This window comes from Grus americana, unplaced genomic scaffold, assembly GCF_028858705.1.
Source record: "Grus americana isolate bGruAme1 unplaced genomic scaffold, bGruAme1.mat scaffold_225, whole genome shotgun sequence".
In the NCBI taxonomy this organism is placed as follows: Eukaryota; Metazoa; Chordata; class Aves; order Gruiformes; family Gruidae; genus Grus; species Grus americana.
Genome location: NW_026561525.1, coordinates 19,450 through 41,234, shown reverse-complemented (window position 1 = coordinate 41,234; position 21,785 = coordinate 19,450). Strand labels below are relative to the sequence as shown.

The window sequence follows — 21,785 nt, the reverse complement described above, 5'->3', positions numbered from 1 at the left end:
CCTTCATGACTTTTGATGTTTTTAGGTTGATTCCATGCGGTGACACTCTAGACAGTCCATGGGGTCTAGCAAGTGATTTCTCAAACCTGAGGGGAGTCATCTCTTCATCGGTTGTGTCACCTTTGGGCCTCATTGACTGCTGACCACGATTCGACTATTTCCCTTTAACTTTACATTGGTCAGACAGAGCTTGAAGGAGCTGTTTGCATTAATCATGGTGGGGCATGACATACCAGGAATGCCTCAGGCCACCTTCCCCCTTCTTGAGGAGGATGGAAGCCAGGCTGGACATGTGGGGTTTTTTGGGGCAAATGTGGGATGCCTTTTTTCAGACAACCACGTACCCCAGTGGGGCATTTGGGACTATTTGGGGCTATTTTACATACTCTGTAGTATCACTTTGTCCATAGGAGTCTCTTCAAGGCAATTCTCACTTCCTTGTTCCTCAGGCTATAGGTGACAGGGTTAAACATGGGGGTCACAATTGTGTAGAACAGGGCAAGGTACTTGTCAGGGTCTACAGAATCCCTTGACCATCGCTTTAAGTAGACGATTGTGGCTGAGCCATAGAAGAGCATCACCACCGCGAGGTGTGAAGAGCAGGTGGAAAAGGCTTTGTGTCTGCCCAGAACTGAAGGTATTCTCAGAATTGCCCTGATAATTTTAAGGTAAGAAATAACTATGAAGGAGAAGGGAAGGATCGCAAAGACCAGGATGATGGTGTACAGCATCACTTGGTTCCAGAAAGTGTCTGCACAGGCCAGTTCCAGCAGAGGGGGGACATCCCAGAAAAAGTGGTGAAGGTCCCGGGATGCACAGAAGGGCAAAGTGAACACCTGGTAGGTCTGTCCTACTTGCACTGGTACGACGACCACCCACGACCCCACCAGCAGTCTGATGCAGACACCCCTGCTCATGATGAGGGTGTAGTGCAGGGGGTCACAGATGGCTATGTAGCGGTCGTAGGCCATGGCAGCCAGGAGAAGGCATTCGATGCTGCCCAACAAAACCAGGAAATAGAGCTGGGCAGCACAGCCAAGCAAGGAGATCCTGCCGTCTTCCATCAGGAAACCCACCAGCATTTTTGGCAGAGTGACTGACGTGGAGCAGATCTCCAGGAAGGACAGGTTCCTCAGGAAGAAATACATGGGGCTGTGGAGGCTTGAGTCCAGCACTGTGATGAGTGCAATCAGGCTGTTCCCTGTGAGAGCCACGAGGTAGATGAGCAGGAATATGGTGAAGCACAGGCCCTGCAGGCTGGAGTGCTCAGAAAATCCCAGGAGAATGAATCCAGATCCAACGGTGTGGTTCTCCAAGCCTTTTCTTTGGGGCATTTTCCCTATGCAGAGCAAGCCAAACCACAGGCTCTTAGAGGATGCTGATGGCCCGTCCACCATCACATACACTCCAAGCCTGGAGAAAGATTACAAACATCAGCAGACACGTGATTGCAGGGTTAGGCAAGCTTGACCAAGATATGCATGAACGTTTGGCAATCTAACATGGGTTGCTTGCTGCAGGGAGGTTCGTAAAGGGAGGAGAGAACAGAATCCTTGAGCCTGAATGTCTGGGTTTTGTCACATGGATAACAGAAACTTGACTTTCTTTTTTTAGAGGTGATTTTATTACCTAGAATATCTGGTGAGAGATGAGAGAAAAGGAAGAGAATGGATCAATACTAGCCCCTTTAAGAACAGTCTTGCTTACGTTCCTTGTCCAGATCTTGTAGGAGCTGCATTGAATGTAAGAACATTAAGAAGACATAGGGTGAAAAGGAGGAGAGGGACGAAAAAGGGGAAGAGAAAGCAAGGCTGGGCTGGGCACGGAGAGGCAATCAAAACAAAGCAAGGCAAGGCATGGCTTGATTCTTAGACCTTAGTGAGAGACATTAATCCCAGCTTTCCTCATGTGTAAGAGCTCATCTCTTGATACTGTGTCCACACAAAAGATCTGGGAGAATATATTTAGATCCGAATCATTCATTTTTACATGACGAAGGGTGAATCCCATCAAAATTAAAACAGGCTTCTGTCCGTCAAGGAATCGAGTAATACTGATGCATCCATGGGACTTCTTAACAAGACAGATGAGCAGCAGTCTCTGCATCAACCACAAGATTTCAGGGTGCTAAAAGACACGTTTATGCAAGCAATCAAACGGCTTCATGCAGTTTTCAGTCATACAGAGAAGAAGGTGATTAAAATTGGGTCATGTCCTGACGATACCCACTTTTTCTGAACAGGTCAGACTTCTGTAACTTCTCCATGAGTCCTGAATTATTCAGCTTTCCTAAGTTTCCTGCTCTGTCACTTGGATTTCTGACAGCTTACAAATCCAGCCGAGGGCCCATTCGCTCTGATCCCAGCCCTGCAATGCTTCCCTCTCCCCTGCAAGCCCTCGCAGAAGCAGAGCAATGCTCTTGCTGCCTGGGGAACTGAGCCTTCCCTTTGCATTTCCCACCTTCCCAGAGCATCAAGACTTCTTGCGGGGCGCATTTGCAGGATGTGAGCTCCAAGCAAGCAGCACTGCAGTAGCAGGTGTCTTCCTATGAAGAAGAGACTCAGCTGAAAGATGTTTAAGAAGCTCAGTTTGACATGGGGAAGGAATATGCTCTTCCAGGCAGAGGACTGAGGATGCTGGCGGTGTCTCCCCAGCCATCGCTAACTCCCTTTGCAAAGTCTTCTTAAACTCTGATGCATTACTGAGGAGAACAGCAGGTCATAAAACATGTAATTAAAGCATTCAGATTAGCCAAATGAAAAACACAGAAGGGTTTTCTCAAGAGAAAAATCTGGATTCACAAAAACATGTGGTCCTAGTAGTTTGATTCTTTTTCCAAGGCATTCCTGCCTTTTTCCTGTGAGTTTTATGTATCTCACAGAGGTTTGTTCCTTTGTTACCTTTGTTTCCAAGACAACATTGGGGTTGGTGTGAGGGAAAAGTCACCATGATTGTTTTCTAATCTACCTACTGATTCATGTAAGTGTACCGAAAAAAAGAAATACCTTTGTTTTCTGAAAAAACTGTGAGATACCCACATGTATGTTAAATTAAGGCTTTAACTCAAAGCACCCATTTGTATGCAGGTTATCCACATGCCAGCATTTCCTGGTCATTTCAAAATGCCCTCAGACATACAGCCAATTCTTTGTAACTCTCCGATGTCTCAGCGCTTCGCAAGATCACAGGTAGAGCAGAGTTCCGGCCAGCTTTGCTGACGGGAAACTGCCAGAGAACTTCTCATACGGTGACTGTCTCACAGGCGGCATTTCTCAGAGCTGAAGGAAGCCCGTTCCAGTGAGCCCGGCCAAGCTGGACAGATGCCTGCAGCTGCTGCTGGCGGTGTCTGTGCTGCCACACTATCTCCGCATTTCAGGGCAGGCCAAAAGGCACTTACCGTTGTCAGGAGCCAAGAGGCAGGAGCACACTCCTCAGTCCCTGATGCTGCAGGAGGCAGCGGTGACCTCTTTTTCTCTCCGTCATTGCCCTGGAAACCACCTGGGATTTCAGGAGGTCTCTGCTCTGGCGTCCTGCTCACAACAGAATCAGGTATGGAGTCAGACAGCGTTGCTCAAGGCTTTATCCAGTTGGGGCTGGAAAACACCCAAGGTGTGAAACCAGTTCCAATGCTTGGATACCCTCGTGGAGAAAAAGATTTTCCTTATCTCTGCGCTGAACCTGCCTTATTCCATCATCTAACTCTTGTCTGTTTTCCCCCTGCCGAGCACCATGGTGACCAGACTGGCTCCATCTTCCCGAAGAAGTCTCCGTAGGGACTGGCAGGCTGCTACGAGGTTCCTGAGGCCGCCTCTTCTGCAGGCTGAACAAGGTTCTTCCCCTCAGTTTCTCCTCCCAGGCAAGTGCTCCAGCCCCTGAGCATCTCGGAGGCCTCCCACTGCGCTCGCTCCCAGTTATCAACATCTTCCTCCATGGGTGGCTTGACTGGCCAACAGCCCAGCAGGCACACAGCTGCTCACTCCCTCCTCCTCCTCCCCCTCCCCAGTGGGGGCCCCAAACTTGACACAGCAGCGTACAGGTGGTCTACAGAGCGATAAGCAGGGGGACACAGTCGCTTCCCTCACTCTCCTGCTGACACTCCAGTTCACACACTCCAGGACACCGCTGGTGGCCTTTGCTAGCAGGTCGCACGGTGGGATCGATCGTTGTCGTTTGTCCCCCAGCACCACCAGGGCCTTTGAGGCAGGGCTGATCCCCAGCCAGGCATTCCTCAGCCCCGGCCACTGCTGGTGTCAGTCTGTCCCAGGTGCAGGACCTGGCCTTTGTCTGTCTTCTCTGTCATGAAGTTCCTGACAGGACAGTCCTTCTGCCTGGCACGTTTCCCCTGAACGGCTTTGCTAAGGCACAGGAACGATCCCCCCCCCCCGCCCCCATTTAGTGTCATTGACACACGTGGTGAGAGTTGCCTCCTCCAGGTCATGGATGCAGGTGATAAATTGCACAGGGCCCAGGAGCATCCCCTGTGCTGCCCCACAATGCCCCAGGATGTCTCACTGGCCTCCACGTAGGGTATGACCCCTTCACCACTGCGCTCTCAGCCTGATCATCCAGCTGGTCTTTTGCCCATCTGTTTGTCTCCCCCTCCAGACTGTAATGGCCTAACGTGGGAGCAAGAATAGTGAGGGAGATCATGCCATGTGTCTTGCTGAAGCTGACGTAAACGATGGCCCCTCTTCTCGCCTCATGCATAACTGCAGTTAGTTTGTCATGAAGGCAACCAGGTTGGTGAGGCATGATATACCCTTGGGAAGTCCATGCTGACGGCTCGTGGACACGTTCTTCTCATCTGGGTGCCCAGGTATGTCACCTGAGAAGACTCTACCTGATGGCACACTCCTCACCAAAGTGAGCTGGTGCAGCCTGGGGTTCCCTGCGTCGCAATGTTGGCCACTTTCAAAGACGGGTGCAGTTTTTGCACGTCCTCACTCACAAGAGACCTCTACCAAGCCTGTGAACTTTGAAAAGGGATATTCAAAAGAAATATTGATCTTCCCCTGTACCTTCATCATCACTACTCTGCCCATTATATGGAGTTTTTAATTTCCCTGATCTTTCCTATATTTTCACCTCTCCTGATAACAACAACCATTTCTGAAGTCATCTTTCCAGCAGACTGTCTAGACAAAGGCCTTTTCCATTATGCTCCAGTTTTCGCCTCCCCTTACTCTTTGTTCCTTCACATTCCTGTCACCCACCCCAAGCTGCTGTTTTGACATCAGGGAGTTAAATGCTTGCCCTGTGATTAAGTAGCTGTCCTGGTTTCGGCAGGGATAGAGTTAATTTTCTTCCTAGCAGTTGGGATAGTGCTGTGTTTTGGAGAGTATTGTTGATAACACACTGATGGTTTTAGTTGTTGCCAAGCAGTCAAGGACTTTTCATCTTCTCATATGGCCTGCCAACGAGAAGTTGGGGGGCACCAAGTAGCTGGGAGGGGAGACAGCCAGGACAGCTGACCCAAACTGACCAAAGGGATATTCCATACCTTATGACATCATGCTCCATATAGAGCTGGGGGCTTGCCAGGAGACGGGGCAGGTTGGGATCTTGCTGAGCATCGACTTCAGGTGGTGAGAAATTGTGCTGTTCATCACTTGTTTTGTATAGTCTGTTATTATTGTTGTTATTATTAACATCGTCATCATCCCTTTCTGTCCTATCAAAGTGTCTATATCTCAACCCATAGAGATTTACTTTTTTTCCATTTTCAGTCCTCTCCCCCATCCCAGGAAGGGGAGTTAGAGAACAGCTGTGGGGTTGGTTTAGGTGCCGACCAGATTAAATCACGACACTAGTCCAATTTGCTCTTTAGCCAACTCTTTAGCTGTGTTTATATCTAGCTTTTGGCACCTACCTGTCTAAAACATTGCTCATAAGATTATCCCTTGTAGAAAGGCAACATCATTAGAGGCAGCTTGTAGTAAACATATGGTGCAGAGTGTGTTTTATTGTCGATGAAACTTTATCGTGCTTGACTTTTCTTTGCTTGCAAATAGGCAAAAAAAATAATGTGTGCAGCCATTTCTCTAAGGAAAGCAAGTGCGGGTTGGTACAAAGGAGCTGTAACATCCAGCTGCAGAATTCAGTGGAGAAGTCTGATGAAAGGGAAAGTCCCTGGTGGCCAATGAGAGAAATGGTGGGGCTGGGGAGCTGAGGTGGAGGTTGTCCATACTGTGTCAGACCTCAAGGGACTGCTTTTCCTCCTGTCCAGGCATCCTTAGGAGAGACCCTGGAGCAAGATCTACTGGGGAATGCTGCCATCACCTCTTCTCTAAACTGAAAAGTAGTAAAATACACCCTTGGAAATAAAACCTCCTCTTTGTTAGAAGTTCTTTGAAATCTTTCTCCATAACTACACTAGGAAACAACTCCAATTATCTGTACAACTCTTGAAGACTTGAAGAAAATCACAGGGAGAGAGATGGCTCGTTAGGGCTTACTTGATTTTAATGAGTCCCATGGTGTATTTGGTGCTGAGTAACGAACCTCAGGTACTGAGAGGAGATTGCACAAACCTCTCAAAGACTCAGTGTAAAAGGAAAAAACCCAGAGTACCTTGAAGCATTGAGTCCCACTGAGCACCATGACCAGCAAAGGCTCCCTGAGGACTCGTTAGAAGGGATAATTGGAGGCCATGATTGCAGGCAGGCAAAGTAATGTGCAGGCAGCTGAGATGCAGAGAAAGCCCTGCTTTTGTTTGATGAAGCAGAAGGGCCAAGGCCTGACCCCCAGCCCCTGGGAAGGCAGATCCTGTCCTTCACGCCTTGCTCAGGGCTCTTCCTGGGGCAGTGGGATGTGGGGGGTGTCATGCTGAGTGAAGGACAACGGGATGGCAGTTCCCAGCCTTACTGGGGGTGTGCAAGGAGGCAACGAGGCCCCCCCAGTGCCTTAGGACAACATGTCTCCTCACAGGCCTTGGTGGCAGAGACGATTGCCAAGGGGACACAGACTTGGGTTCTCTTGGCGACTTCCAGCCTTGCCAGCTCCCTTTGCCATCTCCACCACACGTTGTCCTACGCTGTCCCACAGCTGCTTCTTTTCCCTGCACATCGTAGACACCCATCTCACTTCCTCACCTTGCTCTCACCCTGGCATTTCCATACATTCACGGACATCTGTCCACCCTCACGCTCTGTTCCTTGAAACACAAAGAGATGGACTGATCTCATACTCCTTCGGGATGACTTCTTGTACCACAGCACTACCCTTGGAGTGACAGTTCTTCCTCCTCATGTCCAGTCTCCTTCTTCCACACTGCACTGTGTGGCAGTGTTTCTCTCTCCTGTTGTTTCCTACCTCCAAGGAAAGTCCACCATCTGAGAAACAACCCTTCAGGCAGGCATCCCAACCCACCAGTCTTCTTGAGGCCTTTCAGCTGAGCAGACAGAAGTAACCTCACCATGATCTCCCAAGGCTACTAGCCTTTCAGGTTCTCAGATGATAGACACGACCAAGCCGTGTGCCTGCTGCTGTCCCATCATGTTCTCAGGCAGAACAGGCATGACCACCAAGATATAAGCCCCCTTCCTGGACTAAGCCTAGGTCCTTCTTCAGATGGGATCTCACAGACAATGTGCCAACCAGGTGCCTTCTGCTGGCCTGTCAGAGACACTGGCAGATGTGAGCTTTAAAGCACATATCCCAGCCATGGGCCAAGGTCTGGCCTATCAGCTATTTCAGAGTGAAGTGACCTCAGAGTCCCTTTCTCAGCCACGTTCCTGCTGCTGGCCTGTCACCTCCAGAGGCAGAACTGACCTCACCTCCCCATTTGCTTCCTACTGGATTATGAGGTACTTATACACAATTGACCACATCATACCATGCCCAACCATCACCCTCTTTGTGGCCCAGTACCTGAGCAGGTAAAAGTAAGCTGCTTTCATCAAATTTATCCAGTAGATTTCCTACCAACAATTTGAGTGGAGAAATGTTCCTCAGAGGAACTGCTGTATTTCTACTGCTGCATTTTCTATCTCTACTTCGGCCTCTTTGTTTTGTCTTCTTCCTCTGTCGATTCTGTCTCCAAAAGCTCTCCAAGGGAGAGACTCATGGAATCATCAAATAACTCAGGTTGGAAGAGAGCCCTGAAGTTCATCTTGTCCGGCTATCCTGCTCAAGGCAGGGTTAACCTGATGAGGTCGCTCAGAGGCTCTGCCCAGTTTGGCATCATCCACAAAGGAGCTGAAAATGCCCTCTGTCACATTGTACAGGGAGTTAATAAAGACATTCAACAGGGTTGGCCCAATCCGACTACATGGAGACTATGGAGACCATGTCAAAGCCCTTGCTAAGGTCCAGGTACGAAACATGCCCTTCTTGCCCCTACCCATGTGGGTTCAGCAGTCCCTTCCTTCTCCTTCAAGTGCCTGTGAATCCCTGCAGGTGTATTTGGCCCATCACCTTCTCACAGACTAAGGTGAGGTTGACCAGCCTGTAATTCTCCCAGTCCTCCTCCTTGCCCTTCTTGAAGAAATGTTTGATGTCTGCCTTTTCTGAGGATCCCAAAACCTCTCTGATTGCTCTGACACGTTTGAGGGCACAATCCAGAAAGGGTGACGCGAGCAGACAGGAGTATTTGCAATGAGCCTGTCCAAGGCGGCTGAGAGGAATCTCAAGGGGAAGTTGGGGGTTGTTCCTGCAGTCACAAATAGAAACGTCAAGGCCCTGTGAGATGTCCGCACCTGAGCTGGCCTCATTGACTCCTCATATACACAGGGGTGTTCAGAGCCACGAGTCCTTCCCTTGCAGACACAGAGGCAGTGCATCGCAGCAGTCACAGTGTCTCTCTGGCCTCTTGTTGCCACTCCGGGAGGAGGCTGGGAGGCACCTCAGCCCTGCAGTGTGTCGCCCTGCCCTGCACTCATCTGAGATGCCCCACGGCATGAGGAATGGACACCGGGACTTAGGTCCAAGGAAGCCCATCCCAGTGCTGCATTCAGGTGGTTTCCCAGGGGAAGTTACTCTCCCAGTGAAGTGACCTCAAGACACTGTCTGTCCCTCGAGCCTTCATGGCACCTCTGAGGAACAGCTGACGGCATTCATGCTCACTCAGGTTCATCTCCCCACATGCACATGATGTGCATGCTTCTATCTCGTCTGTAAAATGCAGACGTGGACTTCTGACCTAGTCATGCAGTGTCCTCCTTCTGAACAGGAGGGACAAACCACCTCTCTGAGCTGGAGTGAGAAGCCAGTGTTGGGAATGGTGGTTGCAAGGGGCTGGCCTGTGATGATTGCCCTGGGGCACTTTCCTTGGGGTGTCCAGTGACCACGGGCACAGGCCAGACCCTGCTCTGCTGGTCCTTCAAGGCTATCCCAGGAGGACTGGCTGTGCGAGGACACTGCTGCGTGCGTTCCCCCACCCTGCACATTCAAACACTTGGTCTGTTCACTGGTGTTTTCCTCACCAGGGCACTTTCTTGCGCTTGTTCTGGACAGCCACTTTGAAGGCAGACCTACGCCTTCAGGCACTGCCTCAGGAGGTCCCCTTGTCTGACGGAAACACTGTTATGGGGGCAAACTCTGTCATAGTAGTGCCCATTGCCTGTCCCTGCCTATGATCACAGGACTGCCACGCAGCAGGACTCTGACCAAGCTGCCAGTGCTCTCAGGCCTTGCACCAAAAGAAGAGCTCAGAAAGAGAGTGTGGAAGTGAAAAGAGAGCAGCTCAGGAAAGACCAAGCGCTGGTGCTGCTTGGCAGTGCTCCTGTGCTGGGACTCTTTTCCCCTCCACCTGTGCACACAGGCACTGACCTGCAGCTCCAGAAAGGTCTCTCAGGAAGGATCTCAAACAAACCAGTCACTGCAGGGTCCTTTGATTTCTTTAAATGTACAGACAGTCTTGCTTCTCATTAACACACTCTCTGGATCACACAGGAAAGGTAGATCCTGATGCAGAAGAGGGATGAATTATGACATTGCTTTGTGGACCACATTGTCATCAGTAAAACAAAAGAAAAAAAACGAAATCCCCCCCAAAACAAAAGCAACAGAAACTTCAGAAGACAGGTTGAGGCTGCAATGAGTTATATTATGAGTGATATGGAGATGATGATGAGCAGTTTATTGCTTCTGAAAATCATCCAGTCATCAATTTCCACAGTGCATCCTTGAGCTCCTGGTTCCTCATGCTGTAGATGAGAGGATTCATGGCTGGAGGCACCACTGAGTAAAGAACTGCCATTACCAGATCCAGGGATGGGGAGGAGATGGAGGGGGGCTTCAGGTAGGCAAATGTGGCAGTGCTCAAAAACAGAGAGACCACGGCCAGGTGAGGGAGGCACGTGGAAAAGGCTTTGTGCCGTCCCTGCTCAGAGGGGATCCTCAGCACGGCCCTGAAGATCTGCACATAGGACACCACAATGAAAACAAAACACCCAAATGCTAAACAGACACTAACCACAATTAGCCCAGCTTCCCTGAGGTAGGCGTCTGAGCAGGAGAGCTTGAGGATCTGGGGGATTTCACAGAAGAACTGGTCCACAGCGTTGCCATGGCAGAGGGGTAGGGAAAATGTATTGGCCGTGTGCAGCAGAGCAGTGAGAAACCCACTGCCCCAGGCAGCTGCTGCCATGTGGGCACAAGCTCTGCTGCCCAGGAGGGTCCCGTAGTGCAGGGGTTTGCAGATGGCAACGTAGCGGTCGTAGGCCATGATGGTGAGAAGATAATAGTCCCCTACGATAAAGAAGAGAAAGAAAAAGAGCTGGGCAGCACATCCTGCGTAGGAAATGGATCTGTTGTCCCAGAGTGAGCTGGCCATGGCTTTGGGGAGAGTGGTGGAGATGAAGCCCAGGTCTAGAAGGGAGAGGTTGAGGAGGAAGAAGTACATGGGGGTGTGGAGGTGGTGGTCACAGGCTATGGCAGTGATGATGAGGCCGTTTCCCAGGAGGGCAGCCAGGTAGATGCCCAGGAAGAGCCCGAAGTGCAAGAGCTGCAGCTCCCGTGTGTCTGCGAATGCCAGGAGGAGGAACTGGGTGATGGAGCTGTCATTGGACATTTGCTGTCTCTGGGCATTGGGACCTGTCAAAGGAGGAAGAAGTAGTGACAAGTTAGGGTAGACATCTCAGAGAAGTATTTCTTCCGGTTCTCATGGAAACCCCCCAAACCGCCTCTTTCCTTTCAGAAAGACCTTTTGCTGGTCCATTTAGTGAATTCGGGTGGGAGCTGGCTGAGGATCCCCCAAGTGGCACTTCTGCTTGTCGCTGAGAGAAACCTTGTGGGTCCTGTGTGGCAAAGGGACTGTCCCTTTGTGCCGAGGGACAGTCTGTCCGTCAGACCCGGTCTCAGTTACCCTAGGCTGTCACCTCCTTGAGCTGGAGGGCGATTGCACCCAGACCCCCCTGAGAAGAAAATGGACAATGGGGTGAATGCAGTTCCCAAGTGCCCATCTCCAAACTCCTCACATTGTCTCAGCTCAGCCCTCCCCTCCCAGCCAGGGACGCAGAGGGCTCATCACAGGTGCTTGCATACACCCTGCCAGCAGCATTTCCATGGCCTTAGTACTGAGGGGCTGCTACGTAACACACAGACGGAACGGGAAGGCTGTGCCCTTCTGGAAGACAGCCTGCAGCACAGCAGGATGGCCCAGGGAAATAACCGAATGTCCTCAAGATCACCTGTCCGGAACAGTGAGTTGGCTCACTGAGCCCTGCAAGCAGCATTGCCCGGAGCTCCCACCTTAGGTGGGAAGAAAGGCAGCATGAAGAGGAGGGGGGAACTGGAGAAATTCCCCAATGCCCCTGTTGATGGAGGCAGTACGGGGACAAACGGATGAGCACTTGGGAGATTCCCCTCATCAGGGGTCCATCTGCCGAGGCGGCAACTCATGCCGTGGAGCACATGGCCTTCAAGGTGAAGGCTCTGCTGTGTGGCAGAAGAGATCAGGGGCTTGCTCTGGGGAAGGCGTCGGCGCTGTAGCAAATGGCACAGAGGTGCCTGAATTCCCCCCCCTCCCCTGGCATTTCTGGCAGCAGCTTCTTCTCACTCCCTGCCCATATCTCTGCAGCCTGGAGCTGTTCCTGCCGGGATTTGTTTCTCTGTCCCCACATCTCCTCCCTGTCAGTGCTCACAGACCCCATCGCACCCACTGTGTGCTCAGCTCTGCCCTGCAGACCCCTCCTGGAAGCAGGGACATCTCTGTGTGTGCGGGGGCTCAGCAGCAGTTCAGAGAAGTCTGAATTAGAACTAGGGTCTCCGTGCCTTCACCAGACCAGAGAAATAAATTCCCATCTCCCACTGCCCCCCAGCCAATGAAGAGCGCAAAACTGAAAGCACAGGTTCCTGCACTTTCAGGTACATGTTGCCTTGATGTCCTGCTTCAAAAGGACCCTCTGCAAATGCCCTGGCGGGGGATCTGAACCTGTGAGCACCTCTGACCCATGCAACACCCTCTTGACTCCAGAAGGCCTCTGCCCTGCCAGGCATCACCCCTTCCACCCAGAGCTTATCCCCAGGTGCTGTGGGGAGCTCCCCAGGCAGGCTGAGTGCTGACCCTGGCAGGCAGCAGAGTCCCTGCTCCAGCACACAGCCCCTGGGGTGCAGGGACCCTGCTCTGAAGGACAGCCCTGGGCACCCCTGGCTGTACACCTGGCTGCACACCCTTGCAGCCAGCCCCAGGAGAAGGGAAACTTCGTGTGCTGTCCCTCTGATGGTGCTACGCAGAAGCCCTGCTCTGGAGCATGTCCTTCTCCACAGTAAAGAAACCCTGATTGCCATCCTGCCAGATCTTAGCTGCAGCAAGATGTGTGAGCTCTAGGAAGCCCCTCCAGGACATTTGTGTATCGACCTGGAGCCAGACACTTACCGTGTCAAGGCCTGTGTAGATTTCTCCAACAGCGAACTCTCAGCATTAGCCCACTCCACAGTGCCTGTAATATCTCTGCCGTTTCCCCCTCTGCCCTCGCTGCCTGCAGGCAGTGCCCTCAGCCCTGCTGCGCTTTGCAGAGGAGCTGCTCCTGGGCAGAGCTGTCTCTCTGCAGCGCTGCCCGCTTGCCAGGAGCTCCCTCCATCCCAGGAGCCCAGCCCAGCTCAGCAGCAGAGGACCAGCCCAAGGCAGCACTTTCTCTGCCCCCTCTGGGCTCCCTCAGAGAATGTCCCTGGGGCTCTGGGGGAACCTGCTGAGAAACAGGCTGAAGCAATCACTGATGTTCCCTCCCTCACCTCTGCAGACACACTTAGTTCCAGCAGTAGCATTTCTCCTATTCAAAAAGATTTGGGCATGACAATCCCATTTTCTTGTCTCATCACTAGACAGGACACGAGGAAGGTTACAGCAAAGGATCCAAGTTCTCCAAGCTGGAGGGATGTCTTCAGTTGAGTGAATTCAGGCGTTTCATTCTGGGTGTGTAGTCCTAGGGCTAGAAAGACGTCCAGCTCTCTTTTGTAAATACCATGTCTCTGCTCTGAAGCAAAGCCTTTGCACACATGAGGTCTTGGACACTTGGTACCAGGTTTCCTAATGGCAAGTCAGAGCTTGCCTGGTGCCACAGATGGGGTGTTTCAGCCCAAATGTGCAGTAAGGTCCTCAGGCAGGGGCACAGAAAGGATGATCTGGAGCAGGAACGGTTGAAGAACAAGCCGTGACACTGATGGGATACACTGCTAAAGCATGGTGGAAGAGCTCGATACTGCTGGTGTTCAAGGACAGCATCCTCCAAGCTCAGCAGTGGTCCAGATCAAAACGCAATCTAAACCTGCAAGGCAATTCAAGGGCACCATAGTGAGTGTTTACTACTGCAGGAACAGTTAAAGAAGAAACAAAGATACTCGGTGGCCACTGCTGAATTTAGTCAGAGCAGGTGTAGACAGGTCTGAGATCCTCTGTGTCCTCTTTTCCTCCATCTTGACAGGCTTGAGTGGTGGGCCCATGCAAACCACATGAAGTTCAACAAGGCCAAGTGCAAGGTGCTGCAATCCCAAGCACAACTCCAGGCTGGGTGGAGAATGGACTGAAAGCAGTCCTGAGGAGAAGGACTTGGGGCTGTTGAGTGATGAGCTCGACATGAGCTGGCAATGAGCACTTGCGGCCCAGAAAGCCAACCATATCCTGGAACATCCAGGCCTTTTTCCTGGAACATCCAGGCCTTTCTCCTCAGGGTCACTCCTGGGCTGTTTAGGTCCCAGCCTGCCCTCATGTTTGGGGTTATCGTGCCCCCCCCAAAAGAACATGCAACTTCTCCTTGCAAAACTTCATGAGGTTTCTCTTGCCAAATCCCAGAGTTGCTCAAGGTCCCTCTGGAGTGAAGCTCTGTTTGGACAGCTGTTCGTGTGTGCGTACAGATGGCCCACTGGATTTGTGGTGCCTCTGCCAACATAACAGCATGAGAAATTGCAGGACACTACAGACAACGGATGGAGGTACTAGTTTCATGGAATTGCTGACCAAGGTAGGAACTCCCATGGTGACAAGCTCAGAAACACCAAATGAAGGTACAAAGGAAGCCAAAGTAGGGCCAGGGAGGAAAGGGTCAACAGAGATGTGCTGTTTGCATGGGAAGGTACAAGCATGGTCAAGGGGAAGAAATTGTGAGAGGGAAAAGAGGGGGAAAGGAAAGAAAAGGTGAAGGAAAGGAAAGGATCAGGGCTGTTTGGGGGTAGCTGCCAAGCAGTCCTGTGTCTGAGCAACAATGCCTGGAGTGGGACAAGAAAGCCACAGACCATCTGACCAAACTTCTATCTGTCTGACTTGAGTGGTCACCAGGAACCTGAGTGCTTTGCCTCCCGTCATGAAGGGAAGATCTGTTGCGAATGGAAATGCAGAATCATTCATGCTGGAGAGGACTTCAGGAGGTCTGGAGGCCAACCTCCTGATCACAGCAGGGTCAGCTATTGGGTCAGAGCAGATTGCTCAGGCCTTTCTTCATGTGGGGCTTGAAAAGCTGCAAGAATGCAGATGAGACAAACTCTCTGGGAAATGTGCTCCAGTGCTTGACTGTCTTGATGGGGAGACGGTTTTTCCTCTCTTGTTTCAGCTGATGCCAATTGTCCCTCATCCTCCCATCATACACAACTGTGAAGGACCTGGCTCCATTTTCTTCCTGATCTCCAAGAAGATATGGTGACGTGGTTCGGCCCCAGCCGGCAGCTGAGTGCCACGCGCCGCTCAATCACCCCTCCCCTGGCAGGCTGGGGAGGAGAACGGAAAAACAACGGCAAAGCCTCGAGGGTTGGGATAAGGACAGTTTACTGGGACAGCAAGGGAGAGGGAAACAATCAACAACAGTGCTGATAACAGATATTAACAATGGGTGAACAATTTACCGATCCGACGACCGACCCACCGACCGACCAGACACTCAGGCTGTCCCGGAACCACGCCGAAAACCGCGCCACCCCTCCCCTGCCTGACTAGCCCCCCTTTTATGATGAGCATGATGTCACATGGTATGGAATAGCCCCCGGCCAGCTTGGGTCACCTGTCCTGGCTCCTTGTGAAATTAACTCTGTCCTTGCCAGAACCAGGACAATTAGATGTTAGAAGGAAATTCTTTCCTGTTAGAGTGGTGAGGCACTGGAACAGGTTGCCCAGAGAGGCTGTGGATGCCCCATCCCTGGAAGTGTTTAAGGCCAGGTTGGATGAGGTTTTGGGCAACGTGGCCTAGTGGAGGGTGTCCCTGCCCATGGCAGGGGGGTTGGAACTAGATGATCTTTAAGGTCCCTTCGAACCCTAACCATTCTATGATTCTATGATTCTATGAGATATGCAGAGGATGATGAAGAGTTTATTGCTTCTGAAAATCATCCAGTCCTCAATTTCCACACTGCATCCTTGAGCTCCTGGTTCCTCATGCTGTAGATGAGGGGGTTCATGGATGGAGGTACCACCGAGTACAGAACTGCCATTACCAGATCCAGGGATGGAGAGGACATGGAGGGGGTCTCCAGGCAGGCAAATATGCAAGTGCTGAGAAACATTGAGACCACGGCCAGGTGAGGGAGGCATGTGGAAAAGGCTTTGTGCTGTCCCTGCTCAGAGGGGATCCTCAGCACGGCCCTGAAGATCTGCACATAAGACACCACAATGAAAACAAAACACCCAAATGCTAAACAGACACTAACCACAAGAAGCCCAACTTCCCTGAGGTAGGCATCTGAGCAGGAGAGCTTGAGGATCTGGGGGATTTCACAGAAGAACTGGTCCACAGCATTGCCGTGGCAGAGGGGTAGGGAAAATGTATTGGCCGTGTGCAGCAGAGCAGTGAGAAACCCACTGCCCCAGGCAGCTGCTGCCATGTGGGCACAAGCTCTGCTGCCCAGGAGGGTCCCGTAGTGCAGGGGTTTGCAGATGGCAACGTAGCGGTCATAGGCCATGATGGTGAGGAGACAATAGTCCCCTTTTTCTCCTCTTCTTCAGTGTACACAGTTGGGTGACCTCTTCTTCATTATCTCCGTTTTGCAAGCTCAGCAACCTTGTTATCCGTCCTGCCCAGATGGTCCCAGACTTGTTGGCATATTGGGCCCCCTTTATTCAGGATGCCTCAAACTTTGTGTCTTTTTCTAGTTCATACCCAAGAACTGTTCCCTAATTTATGGCTTCTCTTATCCTGTTTCTACATTCCAACTCTTTTACTAATTGTTTTCTTTCGTACTGGAGCATGAGACAGGCGAAGCCTGAGTTTGTGGGGCCTGACTCAAGTGTTGCCAAATTATATATTCTGTTTTAAAATTGTTCTACACTAATCAGTTTCCCTTATTCAGCTGGGTCCAGTCTTAGGCCCAGACTTGACCAACGGTTTATGTCTAAAGGATTAACTATATAGCCACATGTCAGAGTCAACGTTTGCTAGTCGGAGCCCCCAAAGGCCTTTCACTGAGACAGTTTCACAGTGTTGAAACAGATAGAATACAGGTGATACCCCAAATGCAAAACGTGTCGTGCATTTGAGGTGGAATTGCTCCTGTACTGCCCAGACTGAGCTGCCCCGGGGCACTGCAGCAGCGTGCGGCCTGGTGCTGCCGGGAGCTGCCGGGGATCTGATCAGTGCTTCTAAATATCTAAAGGGTGGATGTCAAGAGGATGGGCCAGTCTCTTTTCAATGGTGCCCAGTGCCAGGACAAGGGGCAACGGGCACAAACTGGAACACAGCAAGTTCCACCTGAATATGAGGAAAAGCATCTTCACTTTGAGAGTGACCGAGCACTGGAAGAGGCTGCCCAGAGAGGTTGTGGAGTCTCCTTCTCTGGCGAGATTCAAAACCCACCTGGACGCAATCCTGTGCAACCTGCTCTAAGTGATCCTGCTTTAGCCGTTGGGTTGGACTAGCTGATCTCCAGAGGTCCCTTCCAACCCCGACCATTCTGTGAATCTGTGAATCTGTGAATTTGCTGACTGAGATGACTCTGCAGCACCTTGTGCCAATCTCCAGGAACACAAGGTACCACTGAGAAAGGCCCTGGGTGAGGTCAGCTTGCAATCCAGCCACACCGTGGACATCAGTGGCATGGCTTTTCTTCATATCATCAGGGAGGGGGGTAGAGGACAATGGAGAGGAGGACCATTAGGGGCTGAGAGCATAGCGACATGAGTGGAGACCCTGGTGTGTTGTGCCTCCCAGTCATGCGGCACACCTGGGCGCATAGACAAGGTGGACCTTGCCATCTTGCCGTGATGCTGGCATTCCGGTTCTGGCACACCCGACCCCTTTGGGAGGCCATGCTGTGTCTGCCCATCCCCCACTGCAATTATTTCCTTGAAATCATGTAGGTGCCTGCAACGCAGGGATGGGCTTGGGCCTGAGTTTGGCAGTGAGCTGAGCTCTAGTGAGTGCACTGGAGAGCGCCTAGAGAAAGATCTGACCCTCCTTCTGGCGCACTCCTCCATTTGGTCAGCTGAAAGTGCAGCAGCCACCACGGAAATGTGAGTCCCACGGACTGTCCTGGTTTTGGCTGAGATAGAGTTAATTTTCTTCCTAGCAGCTGGGATAGTGCTGTGTTTGGGATTTAGGATGAGAACAGTGTTGGTAACACACGGATGGTTTTAGTTGTTGCCAGGCAGTCAAGGACTTTTCAGCTTCTCATGCTGGCCTGCCAACGAGAAGGCGGGGGTGCCCAACAAGCTGGGAAGGGACAGAGCCAGGACAGCTGACCCAAACGATATTCCATACCCTATGACATCATGCTCCGTGTATAACTGAGGAGTGGGCCAGGAGGGAGTTCGGCTTGAGGACTAACTGAATATCGGCTTCGGTTGGTGAGCAATTGTGCTGTGCATCACTTGGTTTGTATATTATTCCATTATTATTATTATTATTATTGTTATATTCTTCCTTTTCTGTCCTATAAAACATTTTCTCAATGCCCATATTTTACCTTTTTTGTCTCTTTTTGATTCTCTCCCCCATCCCACTAGGGGAGAGTGAGCAACCAGCTGTGTGGTTACTTTAGCTGTGTGGGTTAAACCATGACGCAGGCTTTCAGATGCCCTAAACATCTGGTGTAGGCTGAGGCGACCAAGGCACCCGTCCCCAAGACCCCACAGCTGATGCTCAGGCAGGTGTGGGTGTCCCAGGTATGCTCCATCAGAGCCCACAAACACATCCACGAGTCTTGGAGTACCCCGGCACCTCAAATGCCACCAGCTGTTTGTGTGTGACCAGCTGCCTGCCACCCTTCATCGCCATGGATCCCCGTGGGAGCTCAGGGAAGGAGCTGGCCTGCAGGCACCTATTTTGTGCCCATGGAGCTGAAGCAAGAGGAATCCTACCTCCTGTGAGTCTGTGGGGTGCATGAGGGAGAGCTCAACCCCACTCCGCTCTCCAGGCTACTCAGCAGAGAGGAGAAGCCTGATGTACTCAGCTGAATCCCTGCCCTCCGTGGAAGGGGGGAATGATCCCTGCCTTTCACTGCTGCGCTGTCCTGCCTGGCAATGGGACAGGGAGAAGGGTAAAGGGAGGGGAACATTTACACCTGCCATACAGGTCAAATCCATGGCAGGACAAATGCCACTTCTAAAATCAGTCTTTCCAGTGTTCAGAGTCCAGATAGTGATTACTTCAGCCTGAGTCTACCCCAGGAGAGGTCCTGCTGCCTTTCAAGAGCTGTAAGCTCTGGGAGCCCCAGGGACATCTCCAGGGAGCCTGGGAGGGCAGAGAACGTGCCACCTTGGGTGATGCTCTGCTGCTGAGCTGGGCTGGGCTCCTGGGACGGAGGGAGCTCATGGTGAGCAGGCAGTGCTGCAGAGAGACAGCTCTGCTCAGGAGCAGCTCCTCTGCAAAGAGCAGCAGGGCTGAGGGCACTGCCTGCAGACAGTGACGGCATCAAGTGTAGTGAGAGAGGGGTTAAAGGCAGATGGGGCTGGGAGGATGCTGAGAGCTCAGAAGAGGAGAAATCAACACAGCCCTTGACAAGGTAAGGCTCTGGGTGCAGAGAAATGCAGATGCAGTTCGTGGAGGGATCTCCTAAAGCTGAAATAACCCACAGCCTATGGGATCTCTCTCTTCGATAGAGGAGGAGGAGGCTGTGCTCCAGAGCAGGGCTTCCCTGCTGCACCATCAGAGGGACAGGGCATGAGAGGGAGAGCGGCAGAGGTGTGCAGGTGGGTGTGCAGCCAGGGGTGCCCAGGGCTGTCCTTCAGAGCAGAGTCCTTGCCAAGGTCAGCACTCAGCCTGCCTGGGGAGATCCCCATGGTGCTGTGGGGAGAAGCTGTGGGTGGAAAGACAGGGCAGGGTAGGGTCCTTTTGGTGGTGAGACGGTGCTGCGTGGGCAGGGCTGTTCAAAGATTACACTCTGGACATTGGGAGAAGCAGCATTTCAAGAGGAAGGCCAAGGCAGGGACTACCTTCTCAGCTTTCTTCTATGGGAGAGGGGAGAGGAGCTGTCAAGTTTGAAGAAGTCACTGAGACTCCTGAACCCTTACACTGAGGGATCAACACAGCTGCCAGAAGCCTCCTAAGTGCCTTCACCCACTCCTCTACCAGCAGACAGCACCACCATCACCTTTGCTTGCAGCATCAGTGCTTCTCTGACCTACTCCTGCGGAGCTGCTAACAGGGAGGTGCCCTGGGCAGAACCCTGCTGCCAGGAGGTGCCTTCAGGGCAGAGCTGAGCACAGAGCAGGTGGGATGGGGTCTGTGAGCACTGACAGGGAGGAGACTTGGAGACAGAGAAACGGCTCCCAGCAGGGACAACTCCAGGGAGCAGAGAGCCAGGCCACCCCTCGGCATCACTCTCTGCTCAGCTGCTTAGAGAAAGAGAGAAGAGCTTGGAGAAATGGACTTTGAAACTGAATTCTTCCGAGCTCAAAAACATCCAGTTTCTTCTTCAAGTCCATTGTGCGTGAGATCACCTCTGATGAAGAAAGGTGCAATAACCACAGGGCACCTGCATGGTGAACATCAGGTCACTCGTGGGCAGACCAGCTCTCCTGACTCTGGATTAGGGATCAGGGAGCCCTTTAGTCCCTCAGGGCTCACCAGTGTCCAGGCTGAGAGCAAGGTGAAAGATGAGGATTTCTGCCCCTTCAGGGAAGGTGCCCTCACTCAGCAGCACAAAGGTGAGCTCAGAAAAAGGAATTGAATAAAGTTCCCTCCCAAAAATGAAAAGTAATTTTGAGGGGATTTTTTTGAGAAACAGCATAGGACTGGCTCAAAGAAGTCTGCCCTGACTTGTCAATGTATTCTTTTCTTTCAACAGCCCCCCAAGCCCAGAGTGAACAAATGTCCAACAGCAGCTCCATCACCCAGTTCCTCCTCCTGGCATTCGCAGACACATGGGAGCTGCAGCTCTTGCACTTCGGGCTCTTCCTGGGCATGTACCTGGCTGCCCTCCTGGGAAACAGCCTCATCATCACTGCCATAGCCTGTGACCACCACCTCCACACCCCCATGTACTTCTTCCTCCTCAACCTCTCCCTCCTCGACCTGGGCTCCATCTCCACCACTCTCCCCAAAGCCATGGCCAATTCCCTCTGGGACACCAGGGCCATCTCCTACTCAGGATGTGCTGCCCAGCTCTTTTTCTTTCTCTTCTTTATTGTAGGGGAGTATCTTTTTATTAAAGTTATCTTATTAAGTTTTATTAAAGTTATCTTTTTATTGTGGTCAGACTCCCTGGGGGTGGGAGGTTCAGCTGCAGAGTCACGGGCTGATCTTGTTCATCCATTCATGTGGGCATGTCCTTGGGAACAAGTGTCCCAGCTTTCCTCTGACGTCTGGGGCTGTGGGCAATGGAGTCTGTGGGGCTGGAGAATGAGCTGGATTTCCCTTAATCAGATGCTGTTGTTAGGACACTTGGCTAAGTCCTTGGGGGGTCCCTCCATGCTGTGAGCTGCCCTCCAGGATGCAAGCCTGCCCCATAGCACCTTTGTGTTATCTGAAAGCCCCATGGAGAAATGCCGAGATGCTACAACCAAGGAAAAGCTGTTGGGTTGGTGAAATGAGCCGCGTTTCTTCTTGTCTAGAAGTGGGGTGCTGAGACCTTGAGAAAGGGTGAGACAATTTGTGGTCTGCGCTGGATGCCTCTGCTCTCAGCAGTGTCTGGTTGTATGACATAACCTAAGAGTGTGGTCACTCTCCACCTCATGAAGGTACAAGCTGGGAACAAGACGGAGGGACAGACCAGCTCCCCTCACTCTGCTCTAAGCCACAGGCAATCCTCTTGCCTCGCACGACTCACTCTGTGCTCCCTGAGTGCAGCAGAAATGCTGAGGGTTTCTGACATCCAAGAACACCTCCCGAATGTCTCAAACTGCCTTCTGCCATCCTAGTTCCTTCGTACGCAGAGTGCAGATGCTGACAGCCCTTTTTCGTTAGGAGCGGATTCACCTGACAAAGCCA

The 21,785-nt window shown here is 51.8% G+C and overlaps 3 protein-coding genes across 3 annotated transcripts; all 3 read right to left on the bottom strand.

The window, feature by feature from the left end:
* Window positions 1-395: 395 nt before the first annotated feature.
* Window positions 396-1,334, bottom strand: LOC129200501 (olfactory receptor 10AG1-like). The gene has a single exon (XM_054811817.1). The coding sequence runs from the start codon at window positions 1,332-1,334 to the stop codon at window positions 396-398; it is 939 nt and encodes a 312-aa protein (XP_054667792.1).
* An 8,759-nt stretch (window positions 1,335-10,093) lies between these two features.
* On the bottom strand, window positions 10,094-11,035 carry LOC129200500 (olfactory receptor 14J1-like). The gene has a single exon (XM_054811816.1). The coding sequence runs from the start codon at window positions 11,009-11,011 to the stop codon at window positions 10,094-10,096; it is 918 nt and encodes a 305-aa protein (XP_054667791.1). The 5' UTR covers window positions 11,012-11,035.
* Window positions 11,036-11,306: 271 nt separating this feature from the next.
* Window positions 11,307-16,287, bottom strand: LOC129200503 (olfactory receptor 14J1-like; the record flags this gene model as incomplete). Its single annotated transcript, XM_054811819.1, has 2 exons — window positions 11,307-11,354; window positions 15,835-16,287. Coding segments are annotated over 2 exons (501 nt in total), but the record flags the coding sequence as incomplete, so codon positions are not given.
* Between the last annotated feature and the right edge of the window lie 5,498 nt (window positions 16,288-21,785).

Coding starts and splice junctions, on each gene's coding strand:
- LOC129200501 (XM_054811817.1), bottom strand. CDS start 1,334: ATGCCCCAAAGAAAAGGCTTGGAGAACCACACCGTTGGATCTGGATTC.
- LOC129200500 (XM_054811816.1), bottom strand. CDS start 11,011: ATGTCCAATGACAGCTCCATCACCCAGTTCCTCCTCCTGGCATTCGCA.